Source organism: Mercenaria mercenaria, chromosome 17, assembly GCF_021730395.1.
Source record: "Mercenaria mercenaria strain notata chromosome 17, MADL_Memer_1, whole genome shotgun sequence".
NCBI classification, from domain to species: Eukaryota; Metazoa; Mollusca; class Bivalvia; order Venerida; family Veneridae; genus Mercenaria; species Mercenaria mercenaria.
In genome coordinates this window covers 53,305,333-53,330,507 of record NC_069377.1, presented here as the reverse complement: position 1 = coordinate 53,330,507, position 25,175 = coordinate 53,305,333, and the positions used below count along the sequence as shown (strand labels likewise).

At 34.6% G+C, this 25,175-nt stretch overlaps 1 protein-coding gene across 5 annotated transcripts in view; it reads left to right on the top strand.

The window, feature by feature from the left end:
* LOC128550079 (fibrillin-2-like) overlaps positions 1-25,175 on the top strand; it is an 81,756-nt gene that overhangs the window by 18,592 nt on the left and 37,989 nt on the right. For 3 of the 5 annotated variants that reach the window (XM_053528190.1, XM_053528188.1, XM_053528189.1), the window contains exons 6-22: positions 1,467-1,601; positions 2,319-2,444; positions 2,887-3,018; positions 5,368-5,499; positions 6,634-6,765; positions 8,153-8,284; positions 10,699-10,833; positions 11,090-11,218; positions 11,596-11,730; positions 12,385-12,516; positions 14,368-14,499; positions 15,655-15,801; positions 17,105-17,227; positions 19,512-19,640; positions 21,890-22,012; positions 22,381-22,512; positions 24,769-24,891. In XM_053528190.1, the coding sequence (XP_053384165.1) occupies positions 1,467-1,601; positions 2,319-2,444; positions 2,887-3,018; positions 5,368-5,499; positions 6,634-6,765; positions 8,153-8,284; positions 10,699-10,833; positions 11,090-11,218; positions 11,596-11,730; positions 12,385-12,516; positions 14,368-14,499; positions 15,655-15,801; positions 17,105-17,227; positions 19,512-19,640; positions 21,890-22,012; positions 22,381-22,512; positions 24,769-24,891 (2,229 nt within the window). The remainder of the gene's footprint in view (positions 1-1,466; positions 1,602-2,318; positions 2,445-2,886; positions 3,019-5,367; positions 5,500-6,633; positions 6,766-8,152; positions 8,285-10,698; positions 10,834-11,089; positions 11,219-11,595; positions 11,731-12,384; positions 12,517-14,367; positions 14,500-15,654; positions 15,802-17,104; positions 17,228-19,511; positions 19,641-21,889; positions 22,013-22,380; positions 22,513-24,768; positions 24,892-25,175) is intronic. The other 2 variants (XM_053528191.1, XM_053528192.1) reach the window with 2 other exon arrangements.

The window sequence follows — 25,175 nt, the reverse complement described above, 5'->3', positions numbered from 1 at the left end:
CCTGAAATTTGAAATTGGTATACGTATACAACCTGTCCCATGATGGTCGTACTTTGGGTCAGTGTTGAAGATAATTTTTGATGTTTGGGACCATCAAGCTCACCCCATTTTTGCGAGTAACATATTATTAACTTGTTGATTTGTGTCAGTTCTTGTAGGGTCAGCATCTATTGTTTTCTCTGTTACCCTTAGGTTTTAAATACTCTCTGACAATACCTTACGTATCTGAACATTGCAAGATGCTGCTTTGATTTTATTTTGTTCTGTAAATCCCTGTTAGAATTTATTGAGTGTAGTGTTTTTATTCTGTTGCTTAACCATTTCCTTATTCATAATACTTTTTGTAGCTTGGACTCAATGTTTCGTCCATTTTTTTCTATCATGCTTTTTTGTCTTTGATTTTACTTTCAGTATACGATAGTATCATTATTTAAAAAAACATAAAGAACTCAGTGCTTTTTTAGGTATGTGTGTAAATCTTGAATTTTGATGAATTTTGTGAAATGTATAATGCATTTATGACTTGGATAGTGATCTTTAAATCTGTTTTACATGTAGGACTTTGTAAATCTTGTTCTGTTGACATTGATCGTATTATCTATTCTATATGAAAAACTTGGTAAATCTTGCGATATTGACAGTGATCGTTCAATCTGTTTTACATGTAGGAATTGGTAAATCTTGTAATATTGGCAGTGATCGTTCAATCTGTTTTACATGTAGGAATTGGTAAATCTTGTAATATTGACAGTGATCGTTCAATCTGTTTTACATGTAGGAATTGGTAAATCTTGTAATATTGGCAGTGATCGTTCAATCTGTTTTACATTTAGGAATTGGTAAATCTTGTAATATTTGCAGTGATCGTTCAATCTGTTTTACATGTAGGAATTGGTAAATCTTGTAATATTGGCAGTGATCGTTCAATCTGCTTTACATGTAGGAATTGGTAAATCTTGTTCTGTTGACATTGATCGTATTATCTATTCTATATGAAAAACTTGGTAAATCTTGCGATATTGACAGTGATCGTTCAATCTGTTTTACATGTAGGAATTGGTAAATCTTGTAATATTGGCAGTGATCGTTCAATCTGTTTTACATGTAGGAATTAGTAAATCTTGTAATATTGATAGTGATCGTTCAGTCTGTTTTACATGTAGGAATTGGTAAATCTTGTAATATTGGCAGTGATCGTTCAATCTGTTTTACATGTAGGAATTGGTAAATCTTGTAATATTGGCAGTGATTTTAATAAATATTTTACATGTAGGACTTGGTAAATCTTGTAATATTGGCAGTGATTTTAATAAATATTTTTCATGTAGGACTTGGTAAATCTTGTTCTGTTTGCAGTGAACGTCATATCTTTTTTTACATTCCTTTTAATATAGACATTGGTCGTTCGATCTACTTGATAAATCTTGAAATATTGACAATGATTGTTACATTTATTTTACATTCAGGTCTTGGTGATTCTTGTAGCAGTAACAGTGATTGTTTAGCAGCAGATTCACAAGCTGTTTGTGATACCAGTGGCACAGGGACATGCGTCTGTCGGACAACATACAAACGAAGTAGCAACCAGTGCATTAAGAAAGGTGCACGTTAATTTGTTCGTTTTGTCCTAAGTCATACTGAAAGAATTTATATCATATTGCATATATATTTGTGTATGATAAATATAGAACTGCCCGTCTTTCACAAGCTGACTGGATAGGTTTATTATATAAATAAATTCTACTTCCCAAGTTGAGTTTCGACTTTGCTCAAAAGAATGAGAGGTGGTTCTAAGTAAGCGCCCTTCACCAGCCGGCCACAGAAGAACCTTAGTTAGCGGATGTAGATTGCAGTGCTAAAATGGTTCTAACAAACAACTTCATTTAAAATAGAATGCCTCCAAGCGTTCTTTAAACATAACCATGCATTTCAAACCCATATAAAATACGTAAACTTTTCGACATAATACATATCATATCAAAGTATTGCTTTTCCTGTTTGTCCTATTTCGATATTGCATATTTTTGAGGGGCCAGATATCTGAAACGATCAAATAGTAAACTTATTGTGGTCGCTGGAATAACAAACGTTTTAACCCTTACCCTCTATATTTCTATAATGAACATGTCCATCTTTCAATTTGTAAAGAACCATTAATTATTAAAATGGATGCTTACCAAAAAGATACTGACTGAATGGCGAATAGTGCAGACACGGATATGCAGGCTGATTATGATCTGCATTGGTCGCAAAGGCAGAATCAATTGTGTCCAGCATAATAAAAGTTAAGATCTGATATAAGACGTTTTTATGTTTAGGTCTTGATGATACTTGTTCGGCGGATAGTGATTGTGTGCACGTTTCCTGGGCAGGGTGTAGTACAGGAGGTATTTGCGCCTGTCAGACACCGTACGTGCGTCTAGGAACAACATGTGTTACTAAAGGTGTGTTGTAGCTTTATAGAAATATTTTGTTTGTTTGATGTGGTTAGGTTTTGTTTTGTTTATTGAATTAGGTTTGGTGTAAAGTGAATCATTCATGGACGCCTAGTTTGTTTGGTAAAATTGGATTTTAATTTTTAAAGCCCTCCTGAAATTATTTGACAGGCTTATAACCTTTTTAGCATGTTTAACTATATTAAAACGTAGTTTTGGTATATTTTATTTCTAGTATAAACTATTTACATCTTACAGGTTGAACAACCAAAACGTTTTTATACTTTTATCAATATAACTCGAAAAGTAAAATCAAATTTTATGGGGTATCAAGAAAGTTCTCTACTGACCTTTTCAAATCAAATGATTAAGGATAAAACAACATTATCAGGGTCTTTCGTACAGTGTACAAGAAATGACTATAAAATGCTTAACAATCAAATACTTGTAGCCCTAGGAGATTCTTGCAATGTCAACAATGATTGCCAAGGTATTCCGTTATCTGTATGTGACATTGGTGGGACATACAGGTGTGTCTGCCTGACTACGTACAAAGTAGAAGCTAACAAGTGTGTGCTGAGAGGTAGGGACTATAATGCTATTATTGTATGTATGAAATATGTTTGCAACAAGCAGTTTGTACATTGTATAAAATAACAAATGTATCAATAGTTGCTAAGAGGGAAGTAGTAAGAATTGTTATCATTGTCTGTATGAAATATGTTAGCAACAAGCAGATGTGTCTTTTTCAATTCAATTCAATTTTATTCAGGTTATAAGATCATAAGAATATAATATCATATTAAAAAAATCATACATCACATAAACATATACGTATTCAGTATAAAAGACAATTATTCTAAGAATATGATATTAATAACTAATCATATGCAAATTTGATCTTTTAGCCTGGGATGGCCCATTAAAGTAATCTTAATTACTTATTTCCAATGAGTTCCCTAAAATTATATATCTGGTAAAATAGACAAAAGCTAAAAATGAATTGTTATTATACTAATAAGTAAGTAAATCGTCTTTTATATTCTCGTACGATGAATGGGAAAAAAGCAATCAGTAAAAATTCTAAATAAATAATGTCTTACTTTGTATAAAATAACAAAACTACCAATAGTTGCTGCGAGTGAAGTGGTAAATACTATATGGAATATGGGTGCCACAAGCAGATGTGTCTACGTCACTATGTACAAAATAACAAAATTATCAATAGTTGCTGAGAGGGAAGTAGTAAGAAATGCTATCATTGTCTCTATGGAATATGGGTGTCACAAGCAGATGTGTTTATCTCACTTTGTACAAAATATCAAAACTAACAATGATTGCTGTGATGTAAGTGTGAACAATTGCTAATATTTTCTGTATGGAATATATTTGAAACAAGCAGGTGTGTCTATCTAACTATGTACTTAAGAACAAAAAATCAATAATTGCTGAGAATGAAGTTGTAAGAATTGCCACCATTGTCTTTATGGGGCATGGGTGTCACGAGAAAATATGTCTAGCATATTACGTGCAAAGAACAAAATTTGGTTGGTTGCTGAGAGGGAAGTAGAAAGAATCGCCATCTTTTATGTAATATGAAATATGCGTGCAGGAGGCAGATGTGTCTGTCTAGCTTTATGTAAAAATAACAAAACTATCAGTGGTTGATCAGAGGGAAGTTAAAAAAATTGCCATCATTGTATGGAATATGGGTGTCACAAGCAGATGTGTCTGTCTCACATTGTAAAAAGTACGAAAACTATCAATGGTTGCTGAGAGGGATGTATAAAGAATTTCCATCATCTGTATCAAATATTGGTTTCACGAGCAGAGGTGTCTGTCTGAATATGTACATAGAACCAAACTATCAATAGTTGCTTAGAGGGAAATAGTAAGAGTTGATGTCAATGTTTATATGAAAAATGTGTGTCACAAGCATATGTGTATATATAAAAACGTGATAACACCAAACTTTGCAATTTTTAATCCATGAAACCAAATTTTACATTTGGCAAATTATTTCTAAGATGGCATACGTTTATGGAATATTAGGCACCTGAGGTGACAAAATGCTTCTACCATGTTCTTAAAACCACAACTTAATTTGCACCAAGCATTATTTTCTTATTGTTGAACATTTTATTATTCAACCTAAGTTGGAAATATAAAATTAGATATCATATATGTTTTATTGAGATACTTTACCTTACTCCGATTCAGTCAACGCCTGAACATGCTGAACAATGTGTTAAATGAGCCGTGCCACGAGAAAACCAACATAGTGGCTTCGCGACCAGCATGAATCCAGACCAGCCTGCGCATCTGCGCAGTCTGGTCAGGATCCATGCTGTTCGCTAACGGTTTCTCTGATTTCAATAGGCTTTGAAAGCGAACAGCATGGATCCTGACCAGACTGCACGGATGCGCAGGCTGGTCTGGATTCATGCTGGTCGCTTAGCCACTATGTTGGTTTTCTCACGCTGGTCTTATTACGTAATAAATTTGTGATTACATTCATTACTAGCTGGACGTCATTCTTTCCCTGTAACAAATATTGACGGTACCTGGTTAGTCTCTTGAAAAAGCACACAAGTTCCTAAATATAAGTAAACTGTGCCTTTTTTCTGCAGTTTCCATTTAGGAACTGGTATAAATTTCATATGAAAGAAAATATTTTAGAAATTTAAATTCTTTTGCTGAGAATGAAAACTATATAGCTTTCTTTATAACGGTAGAATAGCGTCTAGAAAGATAACATTTATCCATTTTTATGATTTATTCGCCTGTTATTGAAGTAAGGATAAAAACTGTAATTCTTGAGCTACAGTACCTGATTTAGGCCAATATGAGCAAATATATTTTGCTTGCAAACCAAAATGTCTATAAGGTAAGTTAATTTTATGCACACACTGATTCTCCTGTAATTTCTTAGGTTATGGTGACTCGTGCGAAAGTGATGCGGAATGTGGTGCAGTTTCCGAAGCTGTATGTAGCAGTGGAACTTTCAGAACGTGCACATGCCCGTCTGGCTACATCTACACACAAAATGTTTGTCAACGGATAGGTAAGGTTTTCCATTTTAATAATTTTCTAAATAGATGAAAATAATAGCACTGAATTTCCTAGTCTGCTATTCGTTGTAATTTATGATAAATATATATACCTCCTAAAGGTGCTCTAAATTGGTGTTTTTGTCGGTTTATCACTCCAAAACAATGATCGGTCATTTTGCGAGTTTTCAGCTTTTCTTGGTGGAGGTATACTTCATGTTCCCCTCTGTGCATTATATCATCACGGGCGGGCACCTTTGTATAATCGACGACCTTCGGTAAGCCAGATGGATGGCTTCTTCACACGAAGAATTCAACCGCTGAGGGGCAAGTTGTTTCAAGTCGGTGGCCTTAACCACTTGTTCGCGGAGCGCCCCCCCCCCCTCGCCCCCACACCCCCAGATTGAGTTATCTTAATTAAATGTGTAAGAAAATGACGGTATCTGATTTCATCTTTTTCAGCCACTGAATACCCGTATTGCTAATCAATAGAATTTGGATATATTTATTAGTAATGATATTTTAATATAAATTTCTTTTATTTCTATAATATCAAAGTATTTAGTAAATTGACAGAGATGTAATATAAAAAAAACTTGTTTCATTTTATATCAAATGATCGTGGTATAGTTAATTTTCATTTTTGTTGCGTGGGTGGGACAAATAAAGGTATGCCTAAACTGAACTGAATGCATTTTTGAACTGTAATACTAGTGTATTAACATAAAAACGATTTTAATTCTGATTTTTTTTTGGTAGAAAGTATTCCTGACAAATATTTGATGCGGATATATTTTGGCACAATTTGATTTTTCGCATTGATATTGGATCACCTGTACGGTTGTGGCTACAAGCGGGGAACATAAAATTGATCAAAACTAAAAGTAGCATAAAATGAAATTTGTTTGTATTTTGTTAAGATGAATTTTATTTATCTCACGAGCTTCAAAAATAGCATTTATTTTCACTCGTGGCAAATACTATTTTCGAACTTCACTCAATGAAAAAATTCTATCTTACGCAAAGACAAACAAATATGGTCTGTATACTTTCTTAACACCTCAGTCACCTTTGTTTTGCCCAAAACTGTATTTTTTTAACAACACTTTTACTATTTAAAGATACAATGTAATGTGCTTTATCTCTAGGTATTGGTGATTCTTGCACGTCTAACAGTGATTGTTCTAGCGATGCGGGGTCTATTTGTGACTTAGGAAATACACTAACATGCATATGCAGGGCAGGATACCGGCCAGTTGTAGACCGTTGTTACGTCATAGGTGAGACATTCATACTCTTAACATGTCCGAAACATTGCAAAATTATACTAATTTCACTTGGGTAACGGTTTTACTCGAACTTTATCATGTTTCAATACTCAAACTTTAAATTTAAACCGAAGTATTGAATCCATATAATATTTAAAAGAAACTTTTAAGTTTTGTAGCTTGCAGCATCTTCTAGAACACAGGTGGTTAAAATCTGAATGTGATTTCTGAATAAGTGTGATATTTATTTATTTATTAAAATGCAGCTTTCTGACTAGTCAGTTAAAGTTCCTGATGTCATGTTAAAATTATGAACACTGCGATACTACGTGTAGTGTTAAGTTTTAACAGAACGATTATTCAAAATAGGAAGATTTTAAACTGATTAAACCGGAAAGAAGATAAAAAAGTATTTAGCACAACCAAAGCAACCAGAGAGCCGAACACAATACATTACTGGTTCCATTATATCACGACACGGAAAGTATATCGCATGGAGTGCTTTATAAACCGATCTACAAGATACATTTCGAAGAATAAAAACATTTAGAACTGGCGGGGGTAATACCATCAGCAAAGAATGAAAAAAAAAAAGAAATACACATTGTAAAAATTCCTTACCACCTCGATAGTCTAGCACAAGAGTGTTTGCCTCTATAGTGCGGGAGGTCTTTGGTCCGATCCAAGGCCGAGTCATACCAAAGACTTGAAAAATAGAACCAGTATAGCTCCCTTGCTCTCATACCCTCGTTGCGATGGGTTTCATTGGGATGGGGTGCCAGTAGTGATTCATATAAAATGTACAACTTGCTTCTAAATCGACTAAATATTACGTAGTTTAGACTAATACAAAAACGCTGTCGACATGACAAAAATCAAGTTGATACAGGAACTGGGAAAGTTAATCCGTTGATGGCTAATATCTGATATTTTCAACGAGTTCTTATTTGTTAAATAGAAGCTTTTGCTAATGTGTTAGTTGAGCCGCTCGATATAAACATGTTTATTATTGAATTTGAGTGAATCAGTTACATATCAAGAAAATACATTTTATTTGTTTACAGATCATTATCCGAAAAATAGAAATGTTCATCCATATCCATTTTTAAAAATAGACTTGTTTATATCAGTGTGCACAACTGTTAAATGATTTGTACAAATGATGACTTTTATATCATGCAGTTTTGAAACTTCATACAATTATATGCCGTTGTTTGGCTACTTTCGATGTTCTAATTCATTTCCAATGATTTGTAGTAATTTTCAATAATTTCAAATACTCCCATAGTAAATAATTTCAAACGTTAAAACTGTCTTGCATTAGACCCAAGATTTGTCTGAAAAACTTTACACCCATTATGTGTTGTGAAAATGATTATATGTAAACATGTGCTTGCAGGACTCGGTGAGGCCTGTGTGACTGACGCTGACTGCCAGCAAATATCGTCCGCTTATTGTAACACTGCCACAGACAGATGTGCCTGTCCGATTGCGTATAAAGAAGATCAAAACGGTCAATGTATTATGCGAGGTACAAGGTTATCTGTTATGATCAATAAATGTTTTATGGATATCTAAATGTTACTTGACTTGAGATGTTGTATTTCACATGTATTCCACCCGGGTTGATTTGCCAGGCTTGATCCGGCCTAGTAAAGTTCACGAGACATGAAAACATAGAGCCGATGCTATGATAACTCTTTATGATATACATGTACATTCTTTTTGTTTTAATTTTAGCAAGAACGGATAAAAATTCTTCTGAAACAAATAACTGTTTATTTACCGGGTCATGAATGTCCGTGAAAGTTGTGCAGGCACAGGTAAACTACGAAATCGGATTTCCATCAAGTACAAAACGGATTCTGATTTATTTCACTTCTGTCAGTTCGTATTTATTTGTGAAAAACAAGCAATATTTTACAGAATATTCTTGCATATAACTGCTGTACTTGTCACTTTTCGGGGGTGTTTTAACAGTGTTAACAGAATGATTCTCGCGCTCATGTGCTGTTAAAACACATTTTTATACATGTACATGCGCGTTCCGTGGCAAAGCGTAAACGTATCAAAAACGGATCATTCAAAAGGAAATGATATCAATGTGAAAAAACAACGCAGACATTCCCGCGCATTTCATGGAAATTTAATGACATTGCGGGAAAATATATTCGTTTATTAGTTTTCACGCGTCTTATGCTAGAATAGCGTTAGCGCATATAACATCTTCGGAATCCCTCGGGAATCTGCAGATGTTATAGCACGAACTCCCGGGAAAAATAACACGAAAAAACATGCGTTTTCCCTACATTTATAGGTATAAGGTAAGAACAGTTGCTAACATTTCCTTCTTTTTGCGAACGTTTTCGTCCAGAAGATATGAAGATAAATGTTCTATAGGAGAAGAAAGCATGTGACTACATGGAAATGTTGTCAATGATGTTTGGTGCACATAGCCAAATAAAAATGCTTCTTGCGTAAAGCCTGTCTTAGGGTTTAAGGTTCGCATTCTTGGTGTTTGACAAACTCCACCGAAGTGAGTTTGCATTTAAGAATTTTATACTAAATTGATTTTCGTTGTATAAATATTTCGTATATATACAAAGTTGTTCAGAAGAAATAAGGACGTTTTTTTTTGTGTTTGAAAAATATATTCCCTGTTTAATAAAAAACATAGTAGTGGAAACATGCTCCATATCGGCTACACAAAAATATTTGAGGTATTGGACCCCTATTAGTAATGCTTAAAAAATAGCATTTGCTGACCATGTTTCGCACTATGTTGCAAATTTTAAACAACTTTTACCGTGCCGTTTTTTGAAAATTTTGTATAATTTATGGTATTTCCTCAAACTCAAGTAGAGACAAATTTCAGTGTGATGGCTACTATCTAAAATGTTTGCAGAGAATTCATAACAACATTAATTTTGATAAAAGAAACATCAAACTATTGTTAAACAATTATAAAACACAAAATAAAACTGTAAATATCATTCTTCTAGGGTGCCTCAAGTAAACATATTTAATGAGGCAGAATTCTAACTCCAACATTGAAAAATTAAGGTCGAATCCTGTGGGTCTGTTCTGAATTTTGCTCACTTCATTCAAAAATAACCTGGGGGCAGAAGTAAAACCTACCTGCATTTCTCCCATAATATGTAATCTAAAGAATGAAGGCAAAATAGAGAACTTTTACCGCATGTAACTCAGCATTTTTAAAGATTCAGAGGTAAATTCACTTTGAACAGCAAGAAATCCCCTACAAAATGAAAATTTTCCACTTTTGTACAATACATCCATAATAAGTCTTGAAAGAAGTAAAAACTTGTTAGAAAAAAGGAAAATATGGAAAAAAAAAATGTTGGTCCCAGAGGGCTTGAACCTACGCCCCCTGAAAATTGCAGTCAAAGTAGGTTTATGGTAGGAATTGAATACTCTTCAAAAAGGAGATACTCTGTTACGGGTCCAATACCTTAAGTTAGTCTATATGCATTTATACTGCAACATCATATACAATAGTTTTGTTTTGGGCTTAATAAACTGCAATCATGCTTCCATACCTTACTGCGGCATAAAAATGTTACACCACCATCAAACAGCATTAACAATGACACCTTCCGAGGATGGCATAAACATGTTTTGCACCCTTTAACATTCATACAGACAAAGATTCTTCTTGAATGTGTAGAGATTGTCGTTAAATGTACCATGCACACTTTCAATATGATAAATACGAGTGTAGTTTTGTAGTTTTGACTACTTTTAATATCTACAAATAATAAACACAACATTAATCATACTTTACTGGCTCACAACAACAAAGTACTACCTGTATTGATGAATTACTTCATCTGTAATAATGTTAAAAAACATTTTTTCACATTATAAGAAAATATCAATTTTTCAATGTATAACATGTGACATTATCATTTCTATTTTCTATAGATTTTGGTGATAGCTGTACAACAAATGCAAATTGCGGTGGACTTTCAGGAGCCATTTGTGACATCGGAAACACCAATAGGTGCGCGTGCCCTGCAGGTTATACTCCGGATTTTAACGCGTGTGTTGTTCAAGCAGGTTAGTATTTGACTAGTAAGAAATGAAAAGTTTACTTATTATTTATTGCGCGTTCATACCATTTCAGGTACCACATACATAAATTTGGAAAGTGTTTGGATTTCGATGTTACGACTAGTTGCAGTGTGCTTAATAATTCGTTTGCAGGATGACTAAACTGTTTGATTGGGGATGTTTATTTGCAGAGAGAATCATTCTTACTGGAAGTGAAAAAAAATTAATTCTGCGTTTAAATCTCATTTATTCTTTATAACAGGACTGGGCTATCCCTGTACAAGTGACACTGACTGCCAAGTTTCATTTTCTTTGTGTGATACTGCAAACTCAGGCACGTGTATATGTTCCACTATATACAAACAACAAAGCAATCAATGTGTGCGGAGAGGTTAGTATGCTAGTGGAGGATAAACACTTAAAATCTAATTGACCAATTAGATCTTAATGAATTATAAGTATATTGAAATTTTAATACAGCTCAAAAATGATGAAAATGTACATGCTAGAAAATGTATTTTCCAACAGAGAATTCATTCAGACATTGCGATGGCCTTATATCAGATGTTTTGATATATAGACTCTTTAATGCAAAATCAAATGTACGTGCCCAGATTATATGATAACATTATATAATAACAACAAAGATAATTTAAAAATCTTTAAAGCACCTTTGCGTTACAGGTGCCCTACACACTGAAAGATGTTAAAATTAATAAATGCACGAATTTCGGCTAATTTTGAAATATGCGTCTATTCTTTGTGCAGAACTCGGTGACACTTGTGCGTCTGATGCAGAATGCAGCGCATTGTCAGCAGCTAAATGCACTACTAATGGAACCATTAGGACTTGTACCTGTGGAACTGGTTATGTGCGATCGGGTACCATTTGCAGTTTAATTGGTAGGAGGAAGTTAAGAACTTGGTCTTTGTTGATATGTATATGCGACTTGCAATTTCTCCTCATTATCTATATCTTTATCTATATCGTTGTATTTTGTGTATGTAAATTAGTCGTGTATACATTCATGCATATGTTGTATACATAGTCGTGTTGTATACATAGTCGTGTATACATTCATGCATATGCTGTATACATAGTCGTGTATACATTCATTCATATGCTGTATACATAGTCGTGTATACATTCGTGCATGTTGCTATGTGGTTCTAAATGACTTGGAGTGACAGCGTTCTTGGAAAGTGCCTTTTTCTCTTGGATATTTATCCTTGGTTTTTGCGTATCTTTCAAAACATGGTTAAGAACACTTTAAGCATTGATGCTGCTTTTCTTTGTACTAAACTTTCTGATATTGACTTTTCAATCACAATTGCTTTGATACTTCTAACTTCTTGTTGTTAATTGAACATTTATGTTGGTGTCACGGATGTACATGTTTAATTGAATTGTGTTTAATTGTAAAGACACGTCTTTATCGCAAGTCAAACATTCAAATAAAACAGAGGCAATCCGAACATTTCAGTTTCTCTCTCTATAGATTTATGTGTCGCAGATCGATGATCTAAAACTCACGCCAAATATCTTTTAATATCTAGCACTAGGGTCTCCTTGTGGATCAAACAGTGATTGCTCACACATTGGACAGGCGATTTGTGATTTATTCAGCACAAGAACATGCCTATGTCAGTCACCATACGTGAATAGGAATGGGAGATGTGAACTTACAGGTAATTCTGAGATTTTTGTTAAAAACAAACTCACAGGGAGGGAGTTGTGCCGTACTCATTACGGGCAGGCACTTAGGTAGAACCATAGAACCTTCGGGGGCATAATAATCAAAGATCTTACTGTAGTGTAAATAAAAAGTTATTTGCTGAAACATCGTTTAAAGATGTAAGGGAGTTATTAATAAATAAATAAATACCTAAAATTATCAAATGCTTTTGTTAAAATTCACGAATTAGATATATGCTTAATAACTTAATAATAACATAATATAGTAAGCCGCATTAGCTATAGTGGGTTTAATTTGTGCACTAGTCAGTAGTGTACATGTATTTACAACTATGATTAATAGATGACAATGACCCACATATGACCTTCACCTTTAAACTTAAAACATTAATTAACAACGTTTTTGGTCATAATGATCATAACATGTTACAAGTCTAGATTGAAATTAAACTACCGTGGCATTGATCTTCGTCCGTACGAACCAGATTGCCTACAACCCGCATTAATGACCTGATATAGTTCATACTCACACTCGACAATCCTTGTGGCAGACCTACGAACTGACCTATATATAGATGACCTAGACCTTCATATGATCTTCATCTTTAAAATTAAAGCCTTATAAAAACAGCAACTTTGGCTATACAGCCAAATACAGAAATGATTTGCGTTTATTAAATGCATATCCTTGTTTGTCATAACACACCGGCAATAGCATTTCCCATAAAGGCACTTAAAGGCTAATAGTAGGACCAAATTGAAGTAGAAAACTGTAAAATTATTTTCGTGGGAGACCAATTTTCGTGGATTTTGTGGTAAAGTCAATCCGTGAAATTTAATGTAAACGAAGCAGTAAAATTCCAATTTTAATTTATGTTCAAAGGTCAAAATTCACGAAATTGTATCTCCGCGAAATAGTCGCTTGGCTAAACCCACGTTATTTCTAGCCGATGAAAGAATTTCACAGAAAAACAATATATCTGAGTATATGTTATATAAGGCTTTAGTTTCCTACCAATGGACTCCTCTGTTGCTTTTAAAAGTGTTTATTTGCTTTTTGTTGGGTTTTTCGTCACATCGACACAACTGTAGGTCATAAGGTGACTTTCCAGCTTTTCATGTTGGAGAAAGACCACCTTGTGTGCATTATATCAGGCATAGACCTCACCAACCTGGGTAGAACCACCGCCTTCCGTAAGCCAGCTAGTAGACCTCACCAACCTGGGTAGAACCACCGCCTTCCGTAAGCTAGCTAGTAGACCTCACCAACCTGGGTAGAACCACCACCTTCCGTAAGCCAGCTAGTAGACCTCACCAACCTGGGTAGAGCCACAGCCTTCCGTAAGCCAGCTAGTAGACCTCACCAACCTGGGTAGAGCCACAGCCTTCCGTAAGCCAGCTAGTAGACCTCACCAACCTGGGTAGAACCACAGCCTTCCGTAAGCCAGCTAGTAGACCTCACCAACTTGGGTTGAACCACAGCCTTCCGTAAGCCAGCTAGTAGACCTCACCAACCTGGGTAGAACCACAGCCTTCCGTAAGCCAGCTAGCAGACCTCACCAACCTGGGTAGAACCACAGCCTTCCATAAGCCAGCTAGTAGACCTCACCAACCTGGGTAGAACCACAGCCTTCCGTAAGCCAGTTAGATGGTTTCCTATAACACGAAAAAAAAACACTTTCAAACAAACATTGGTAAGGGACAAGTGATTCGAAGTCAGCAACTTCAATCTCTTTTCCACGGAAGACTCGCTTTAAAAAAGTTATCGAAATAATCGTTGGTCTTGAAACCCTTAGTAACGAAAAAAAACAAAGATAATATTTTTTATTTGAAACATATTGCAGGTGATCTTGGAAATGATTGCAGTAGTAATAACGACTGCCAAGTGTCCTTTGCTTTTTGCGATACTGGAGTTACAGACAAATGTATATGTTCCATTGCCTATAAGCAAGTAAACAATCTATGTCAACGTAGAGGTAAGTCCGCATAAAGTGTTCATCTGGAAAGGATAAGAACTTTGAACTTTGATATGACAACTTTGTCAATTGATTCAAACACTATAGTACTAAATAGTTTTAATCTGAACCTTTTCCGATTTTCTCGTTAATGTTTAGTATAAATGCAACAAGGTACATGTAAATACAATGCTGTATTAATTATTCAAAACATATACCATTGATATTCAAAATATTTTGAAAAAAAATTAAAAAGACGCATTAACAGTTGCAATGCTAAAGACTTATGTGAAGTCGTTTTCAGAATTAGTAAAACTTGCCCTAACATATACAGTTTTTGATATCTGAATAAATGCAATGTATCCCTGTATAATACCAATACAATTTTTCGAAAAGGACCAAGCGTCCAAGACGCTTTACAACTAATGATCAAAATCATCGCTTTGCATACTTAAGTTATTGCAAATACTTAAAACAACTCGTGCTGTGTTCTTTGTTATTTCTTTGTGTCCAAGGCTCTATATCAGAATCTATGTTTAATTTGTTCATCTTAAGTGTGAATAGCAGCTTTGCAGGACGCTGTTCTCTTTTCCATTGAAATAAAATCCTTGAGATGAAGTTGACATGTTTTCATTCAACAGATAGGAGTCTTTACAAAACAAAAACTGCATCATCAAACATCGCATTATGTACAAGAGGCAAATTTTACCTAATGTACGTCTAAATTTTGTAAGGCCGGTGCACCATTCTAATTGGCAAAAAGTAGATGCAAATGCTATTTGCTACATCCTTATTTCAAATATTGGCCGTCAAATGATTATTGTCAAACGATAACTGCTAACCATTTTATGTCAAAATCGAAAAAATAAATGCCAAATACTTTGGTTATGTTTCATTTAGCATTGCCTATTTGGCATTTATCATTGAGTGATTGGCATTTAGCATTAAAAATTTGTCATTTAGCATTTGGCAGTAAGCTTTGCGCGCCGGCATTAGCGATTCGCATGGCGCATCGGCATTCCATACTTAATTAACAGATCAAAGACTCAGAAATATTGAAACTTATCTCTGCAGTCAGTAATAAAACTATTGCGACCTTAAGCATAAAGAATTCATATGATATTAGATGAGAAAGCCGTTATACCAAGATTTAGATTTACTTTGTCGGTTGTTTAGGATTTGGTGAAGTTTGTACAAGTAATGTAGAATGTGGAAGTCTTACAGCAGCTGTATGTAGCACAACGCCTACGTCAGGAACAACTAAAGTATGCACATGTCCCTATACCTATAGACAGAGCGATGTCACCACTTGTTTGCAAATAGGTTGGTAATCACAGTTTTATTTTCGTATATATTTATCGCGCATGCAATTTATGTGCAGTTTTCTTTTTCAAATACTAGTACATTGTAGTTGGAAAATATATGCAATGACAGCTGTTTGGTCTACCTTTTCTGTAACAAGGTTTGAAGACAAAACCGTTCATTTTATAAATTTTAATACAGATCTCCGATAGTGTTAATAGGAACATTTTAAGTTTTCATAATATCTTGATTGGTTTTAACTAGTCTTCAAAAAACGCTTTTGATATGGTATTTTTCACTGTAAAATGCAACGACTATCCCACGAGACCTTTAACCCTTATCATGCTGGACACAATGGATTCTACCTTTGCGACCAGTATATATCATGATCAGCCTGCACATCCATGCTGTCTGATCAAGATCTGCACTGTTCGCCATTCAGTCAGTATCTTTTGGTAAGCACCCCTTTTAACAATTAATGGTACTGTCCAAATTGAAAGATGGATAAGTTCATTATTGAAATTAAGCAGGTTAAAGGTTAACCATTATCATGCTGGACACGATAGATTCTACCTTTGCAACCAGTATAGATCATGATCAGCCTGCACATCCGTGCAGTCTGATCATGATCTGCACTGTTCGCCATTCAGTCAGTATCTTTTTGGTAAGCACCCCTTTTAACAGTTAATGGTACTGTCCAAGTTGAAAGATGGACAAGTTCATTATAGAAATTTAGCAGGGTAAGGGTTAAAATGATCTATAGCCCTAGCTCACGTATAACAGAGCACACATTTACGAAACAACCCTGTTGCAGATTAGAGGGCCCGGACAATCAGTTATGAAACACATTTAGATTGTTGTATCACTTTATCTGGAACGATGGCATTCAACGGATCAAGTAACATTTCAACACATAGGTTAAAACATTAATCAAATGTCTCGTAAAATCCATTAACGGCATACATGGGGTTGGTCCCTTATTGAGTAAGGAAAAATCGAGTGAAATATTTCATTGAGTTTAAGAAAAGACATAATTAAATAGTTACACGAGTAAATTTAAATGCTCACGTAATTCTATATTTGGTGTTATTACATGGCTCCTTATATGAATCGCCGATCCATAGTTTGCTATCAAGCGGCCTATAGTTCAACACTAGATTTTGCTTGGCTAAAGTTAAAACTAAGTTAAGAATAAAATCATAAGAATATTTCTGATGTCATGTAATAAAATACTTTTCGAAATAGCTTGCTGTCGGACCTCACGCAAAAGTTTTGACTATTGACCAACAAGCAATTCAATAAGCGTATAATGTACATCGTATAGGTCTCGGTGATGCTTGTACAACTACTGACGAATGTGCGAATGTATACAAATCAATATGTAATGCCGGACGATGTCAATGCCAATCAGGCTATGCACAGGAAGGCACACAGTGCTCGGGCAAAGGTATGACATTAACTCAAATACACTTTCATTTATGAGAAACACGGTCAATGCAATTCTTAAAACCAGTATTTGATAATCATAACAAACAACTTCGTTAAGTTGCAATAGACTTTAAATGTATATGTGTTTCCATAATGACGTGTTTATTAGCTCACCTGAACAATGCTCAGGTGAGTTTTTGTGATCGCTCGATGTCCGGCGTCTGTCTGTCTGTCGTCAACATTTAGCTTGTGTATGCGATAGAGGCTGTATTTTTCAACTGATCTTCATGGAATTTGGTCAGAATGATTGCCTTGATAAAATCTAGGCCAAGTTTGAAAATGGGTCATTTGGGATCAAAAACTAGGTGACTAGGTCAAATCAAAGAAAAACATTGTGTATGCGTTAGAGGCTGTATTTTTCAATTAATCTTCATGAATTTTGGTCAGAATGATTGCCTTGATAAAATCTAGGCCGAGTTTGAATATGGGTCACCTGGAATTACAAATTAGGTCACAAGGTCAAATCAAAGAAAAACCTTATGTATGCGATAGAGGCTGTATTTTTCAATTCATCTTCATGAATTTTGGTCAGAATAATTACCTTGATGAAATCTAGGCCGAGTTTGAAAATGGGTCATCTGGGGTTAAAAACTAGGTCACTAGGTCAAATCAAACAAAAACCTTGTGTATGCGATAGAGGCTGTATTTTTCAATTAATCTTCATGAATTATGGTGAGAATGATTGCCTTGTTGAAATCTAGGTCAAGTTCGAATATGGATTATCTGGTTCAAAAAGTAGGTCATTAGGTCAAATCAAAAAAAACTTTGTGTATGCGATAGAGGTTATATTTTTTTAATTGATCTTCATGAAATTAAGTCAGAATGATTGCCTTGATAAAATCTAGATTGAGTTTGATTATTGATCATCTGGGATCAAAAAGTAGGTCACTAGGTCAAATCAAAGAAAAACCTTGTGTATGCAATAGAGGCTGTATTTTCCAATTGATCTTCATGAAATTTGGTCAGAATGATTGCTTTGATAAAATCTAGGTCAAGTTCATATATGGGTCATCTGGGGTCAAAAAGTAGGTCATTAGGTCAGATCTAAGGAAAACCTTGAGTATGCGATAGAGGTTTTTTTTTCAATTGATCTTCCTGTAAGTAAGTCAGAATGATTGCCTTGATGAAATCTAGGTAGGATTTGAATATGGGTCATCTGTAGTCAAAAAGTAGGTCACTAGGTTAAATAAAAAAAACTCGTGTATGTGATAGAGGCTGTATTTTTCAACTGATCTTCATGAAATTTTGTCAGAATGATAGCCTTGATAAAATCTAGGTCAAGTTTGAATATTGGTCATCTGGGTTCAGTCACTAGGTCACTAGGTCAAATGAAAGAAAAACCTTGTGTATGCGATAGAGGCTGTATTTTTCAATTGATCTTCATGAAATTTGGTCAGAATAATAGCCTTGATAAAATCTAGGTCAGGTTCGAATATGGGTTATCTGGGGTCAAAAAACAGGTCACTAGGTCAAATCAAAGAAAATACTTGTTTTTGCTCCAGTTTTAATGATAATTGGTCAGAATATTTTTTTCCATGAAATCACTAGGTCAAACATGTTTTCACTGTTATGGTGTTTTATGGTGTGTTTCTCAGGTGAGTGACCTAGGGCCATCTTGGCCCTCTTGTCTCATATAGGTGTGCGACGTCTTAAATGTGCGTTGTCGAGTTTAGATTTTATTCACGTAGTTATTTTTAGCTTTATTTTTTTTAATGCATCATTTAAAAGTGTAAATGAGTATGTAATAGAAAAATTATTAGATGTGTTTTGAGAAGAAAAAAAACACTTATTCTTACGCGCTGTAATTCTGTGCAACTCGTGCATAATAATGTAACCAGCAAAGTTTTCATTCAAGTAATTGATAACATATTGTATATCATATTTTTGGTAACGGACCAATAATGGCAATCGTCAGTTTACGTACTTCGGTAGGCTAGACGTAAATATACCTCAACGCGCACACGAGAATGCCGAAATTGTATGCAGAGAATACGTGACTTGTCGATTTACTTTACGGGTTAATTATATTGCTTTACTTTTAAATAATATTGCTTAAGTTCATGAATTTAACACATTTATAGTTTAAAACCTTTAATTTGCAGTAGGCATGTCAATTAAACGATTCATATTGTAAAATGTTAAGTTACTGAAAGTGATCTCGTAGCTTGTTAGTCAAATAAAAGCTTATGCTATGTTGTTTGAATGTGATTTTAGCGCAGGAGTTATTGTGCCTTATCTTACAGGACTTGGATCTGACTGTACAACTAACTTTGATTGTCAAGTAACGTATGCTCAATGTGATATTGGAAATACATACAAATGCATTTGTCAAACTTCTTACAGACAGCAAGATACTCAGTGTGTGCGGATAGGTAAGACTGTGATTTAAGGTAGTGGCCTCGTAATGAAATTCGGCAATTTTCGTACGATACGTATTCTCCGGATGCGATTTTGGCATTCTCCGTATAGTTGTTCGTATGGAAAACATTTACAACCGGAAAATGCCGGAAAAGCAAAAAGAGGATTCGCAATCAAACGAAAATTGCAGGATGTCATAACGGGTCCATTACCTTAATTTAACTTGAGCCGCGCCATGAGAAAACCAACATAGTGCGTTTGCGACCAGCATTGACCTAGACAAGCCTGCGCATCCGCGCATTCTGGTCAGGATCCATGCTGTTCGCTTTCAAAGCCTATTGCAATTAGAGACACCGTTAGCGAACAGTATGAATCCTGGATTTATGCTGGTCGCAAACGCACTGTGTTGGTTTTCTCATGGCACGGCTCAATTATTTCTTTTTTAAAAATTACAACTGCTGCATTAATGTTTGAATCACAAACAAATACCCTTGTCAGAATGATCACAGGTAAGATCGTAATACATATTATGTTGTTAACAAAAAGAAAAAAGAAATGATCTTTGAGTATCAGCTAGGTGTTGGTCTATAGGATACAGTTGCCTCTATTTTATGTCAATGTCACTGTATATTCATATATTATTTGTTGACAACGAAAGACTAAGTAAACTTGTGTTTGAAAAAGTATTGTTAAGCCGATGATTTTACCGGAAAAACTAACTGTCCAATTTAATCAATACTGAGTTGATGAGTGGACACTGTTTTTGGTAACGATGGACCCCAGTATCACCTTAATGGCTCTTATCTAATTACAGAGCAATTCCTCATCATGTATTGAGCCGATTCCTGTCAAACTTCGTATAATCAAAAATGAATTATACGACAAGACATAGACGTAAATCACGGCGTAAAATGTAATATTCTTGAAAAAGTATAACAAATGATCTCGAACTTTCTGGCTCCATATGCAAACACAATCTTTTCTCTATAAGCGACAGATAGGCCAGGTTTCATTTTGATCTATAAATCAAAGCTACATATTTTAAACGGATACATTTTCCAATATAAGCTGAACACAACTAAATCCGGCTGTTCTTTATTTCATATAACATCCACTTGATAACGTTTTTTCGACATTTTGTTGTATATCAGATTTTCAGAGTTTTATGATTCCATAAAGAACTATATCGCTACTTTAGAAAAAGACAAGGAAAAGGGGGTGTTAATTTTTATATATGAAAACTACACTTCATTAAATACAACCCGCTGAATTTACACCTTTTCGCTTCTTTCAATGTCTCTTTTCGAGAATTCTTACGCCGCCGCATTTAACCAGCATGCGATAGGCACATGCTGATTTCGATAGAACGCTTTACATACGTACTGAAACGCGGTAGCGTAAATCAAAACACGATGCTATTGAGACAGGGCATGAGGAAAGGAAGAAATATTAGGATTATTTATATTTGGGCTACTTCTAAACTTGATTTAGTAATGATCAGTCTTTATAGTAAAGGTGTATTTTTGTACAGAGATATTGATATTAACACCATTGTGCACTAATGGATATGGACAATTTTCACTGCTATCATGATCAATTGATAAAACAGATAAAGCAGTTAGGAACTAATATTGGACAACGAATGCCCAGCAAATGCACACTTGAAAACCTGCATTAAACCAGAATTTTGCAAATGTTGATACTAAAACGTATATCATATTTTAAACATGTAGCAGATTTGCGACACGAATAAGTGAGAAATCTCTAACCTTACTTTCGCAAATTGACTAGCTGAATGAATGGATACGTCCAATCGCTGACTCCACCGTAAAGTTAGCCCGCCGCACAGGAGCTAGAAACGATACAGCACATATTATTCACAATAATCACTCGACGCAGAATCCTTATCATACTCTAAACTGAATATAATCGTACAGTGCATAGTATTATTAAAAAACGACCCGCAATGCAAACTGCCTGCCACCAGTAATTTTCTAGTATGACTCTGTCACGTCAACAGTAGAAAAACAAACCAACAAAGCCAGTGTTGTACTAAATATGGTACACTTTCACTTTCGCCCGCACATGCACTGATGGAAATTTCGCATTTTAAAAAAGAAATTTTGAATGTTGATATTTACTAAAACATAATATACATTATCTTAAATACAGGTATCAAGGATTTGCGACCGATTCATTATACTACTTACAGCGAAGAAAACAACTCCAATAATAGATGGAAAGTAATTGTTTTCAATTTCAGGATTTGGCGACATTTGTTCTACTAATTTCGATTGCGGAGCACTTTCAAATGCAGTCTGTTCAAACGGAATATGCGCATGTCCACAAGGTTACTCACAGAGCTTAACCGCTTGTATACGAATAGGTTTGTACTAATTGATGATAAATTTTAAAGATTTTATAGTAGTAATTCGATTGTACAGCATTTATGTTTCACTCTTGTTTTATTTTTATAATTTACGCATTATACATGAATTAATCTAATATTTCTTTACGATCAACCTTCTAATGAGTGCAACATTGTTTGTGCTCATTGAACAAAGTACATTTGTACATCTCTACAACATAACGACAAGACATTTAGTTGCGCATTTGAGTTGTGCGGTTCATGTTTACATCCACTGAAATTGTTTGCAATATTGCCATATGACAGTTGCATACTGAGGACTTTTCACATTTGCAATAAAATGTATATATTCAACAGACACTAATATTACTTTTTACGCATTTAAGGTCTTGGTGATCTCTGTACAAGCAACAGTGATTGTTCTAGTGTATCAAGGGCAGTGTGTGACACAGGAAACCCGAGAAAATGTGTCTGTGAATCAGCTTACAAGAATGTAAATGGTGTATGTGTGGCTAAAGGTCAGTAGTAACAAATGTACTCAGGTGCATATAAGATGTATCAAGCTGTTAATTAGAAGATTATAATTATGTTTACATACTTTCGGAAAATAATTTATATCATGTAGTTCCAGATAAAAATATTTAAAGCAAAATTGTTTCTGATAAAATCATTGCTTAGGCAAATTTCCTCTGGTTATTTTTTTTAAATAATATTTTCACGGGAAAATAAAGAAAAACCTAAATTTTAAAGACATCTAAATATATCTTATACAAAGGATTTGGCAACAATTTACCCATTCTAAAACAATTTCACGCAAATTGTTCTTGTGTGACGTTCTACAAAGATTTTTTTAATTATTTTGATTATAAATAAAACATGACCGCCAAGGGGAGTTGTCACTTTTTCCCTATAAGTATATATTGGAAATTAAAAAAAAATTCTTGTCAGAAATCGCAGGCCCTATTTTAAAACAATTTTAAGCAAAATGTTTCTTGAATATTTGGCGTGTGATATCAGGGTTTGACTGTCTACCGGAATTGTTGAATTTAAAAATGGCCATGCCCATGTGTGTGACATGTATATAACATAGGCTAACATAAAAGAAACTTTGAATATCTCCTTCTCTGAATACACAATAGCTGGAGCCTTGATATGCATATAAACCTAACCTGTACTTGTACATTAAAACAACACACTTGAAGCTATTTACACAGTTGAGCGCTTTAGGGTCAATGACCATCTTGCCTTGTGATATTATTTAAACCGACGTGATTTCTTGTCGAAAATGAATATTCTATTTCTTCATATGATGCACTGAGATTTAATCATATAATAAGTTCTTCAGTGTATTCTAAATAGATTGAAAACATTAAATAAACTCACTGGCACCAGATCAGAAAGAAAATGCCTCCGTATATGTTATACCCTACCCCTAGGTATTCTATAAGAACCATGGTCATGAACGGGAAAGTGCACTAACCCGTTTCAATCGTACATTTCTCAACTTAAACGCGCAGTTCGGTGAATGGGTACCTAGTATATTAAACAAGCGATAATTTATCTTCCATCGTGCACCAGTCACATTGTCTCAATATTCCATATTGCTGAGATTATAAACATATTTTATGCTTTCGTCAACGTTACAGAAAAAACTTGCTTGAACTTCCCTAATGAACATCCGGTCTAGAGGTCACGGCAGTGCGCACATGTTTGGCGAAACGTAAACAAACAAAAACAGATTTTTCAAAAATCACAATTTTACACTAAAACTCGAAATGATGAATGAAATTCATCTTGTATATGATCTTTAATTTGAAATCGTACATTGGTCTGCATCTGTTCTGTATATTTTATTCATTTTGCACATTTTGCTGCATTTTCACATTTTAGCGAAACACGTGTAGTAAAATGACGATTGACATACATTTTTACAACAGCCAATCAGAATCGTTTAATAATCTAGAACGGAACTTCAACAGGGAAGTTCAAGCAGGTTTTTTGTGTAATGTTGAAATTACTATAAACAACGCGTTGTTTTTCTAAGATAAAATGTATTGAAAAAATGTGACCGGTACACAATGGAAGATAAATTACCACTTGTTTGATATCCATAGTACACATTTACCCCACTGCGTGTTTAAGGTATGAAATGCGCGATTGAAACGGGTTAGTATATTTTTCCGTTCACGACCATGGTTCTTATAGAATACCTAGGGGTAGGGTATAACACGTACGGAGGCATTTTCTTTCTGATCTGGTGCCAGTGAATAAACTTATTACGAAAAGTGTTGTAAACAAAGTTGACTATATGAAGACGTCGCTGACGTTGGCTGCACATCACACACCTTACTTGAATAAATGATCACAGCATATTCATAATGCATTGTGAAGTTTCAGATTTGGAACATCTATTTCAGTGACACTATGTTTTAAAACGATAAAATTTAATACATCATTATTGGCTGATTTGAGGTCCGAATTTTTGAACGTCCCACATACTTTCACCTTACATACTGTTGCTTGTATACAGGATTTGGAAACAGTTGTACCACTGATTAAGATTACCTTGGAAGGTTAAGGAAAGTACTCCAATATTTGGTGAAAATCTCCCATATTCGATGGAAATTGATAGCTGTTTTCTGCTTTCAGGGATAGGCGACAACTTTTCAGTCAAGTCCGTCCGATTTCGTTTCTATTGATAAGATTTTTTACAATCGCAAAAAAATAAAACCACTCCTATTATCAATGGAAAGTAAATGTTTTTCCCTTTTCAGGATTTGGCGACAGTTGTACTACTATCTTTGATTGTGGAGCACTATCAAATGCAGTGTGTACAAACGGAATATGCACATGTCCTCTAGGTTACACACAGAGCTTAACCTCTTGTATACGAATCGGTTCGTACTTGTAATTGATACATTTCATAGAAGTTATAACAATAATCGGATTTTTAAGCAGTTTTGTTTCATTTTGGACATACTTTTATAAGTTTAATTCATAATTAACTAGTTTATAAAATATTTCTTTACGATCAGCCTTCTCACGTTAGAATCGTTGTGTGTGTTCATTAAACAGAGTATGTTCGTACAATTCTGCACATAAGTGTGTGTGTGTTCGGGTTTAACATCTTTTTCAACATTTTTTCAGTGATAAAGACATGGCCTTACCTTATGCATTCTAG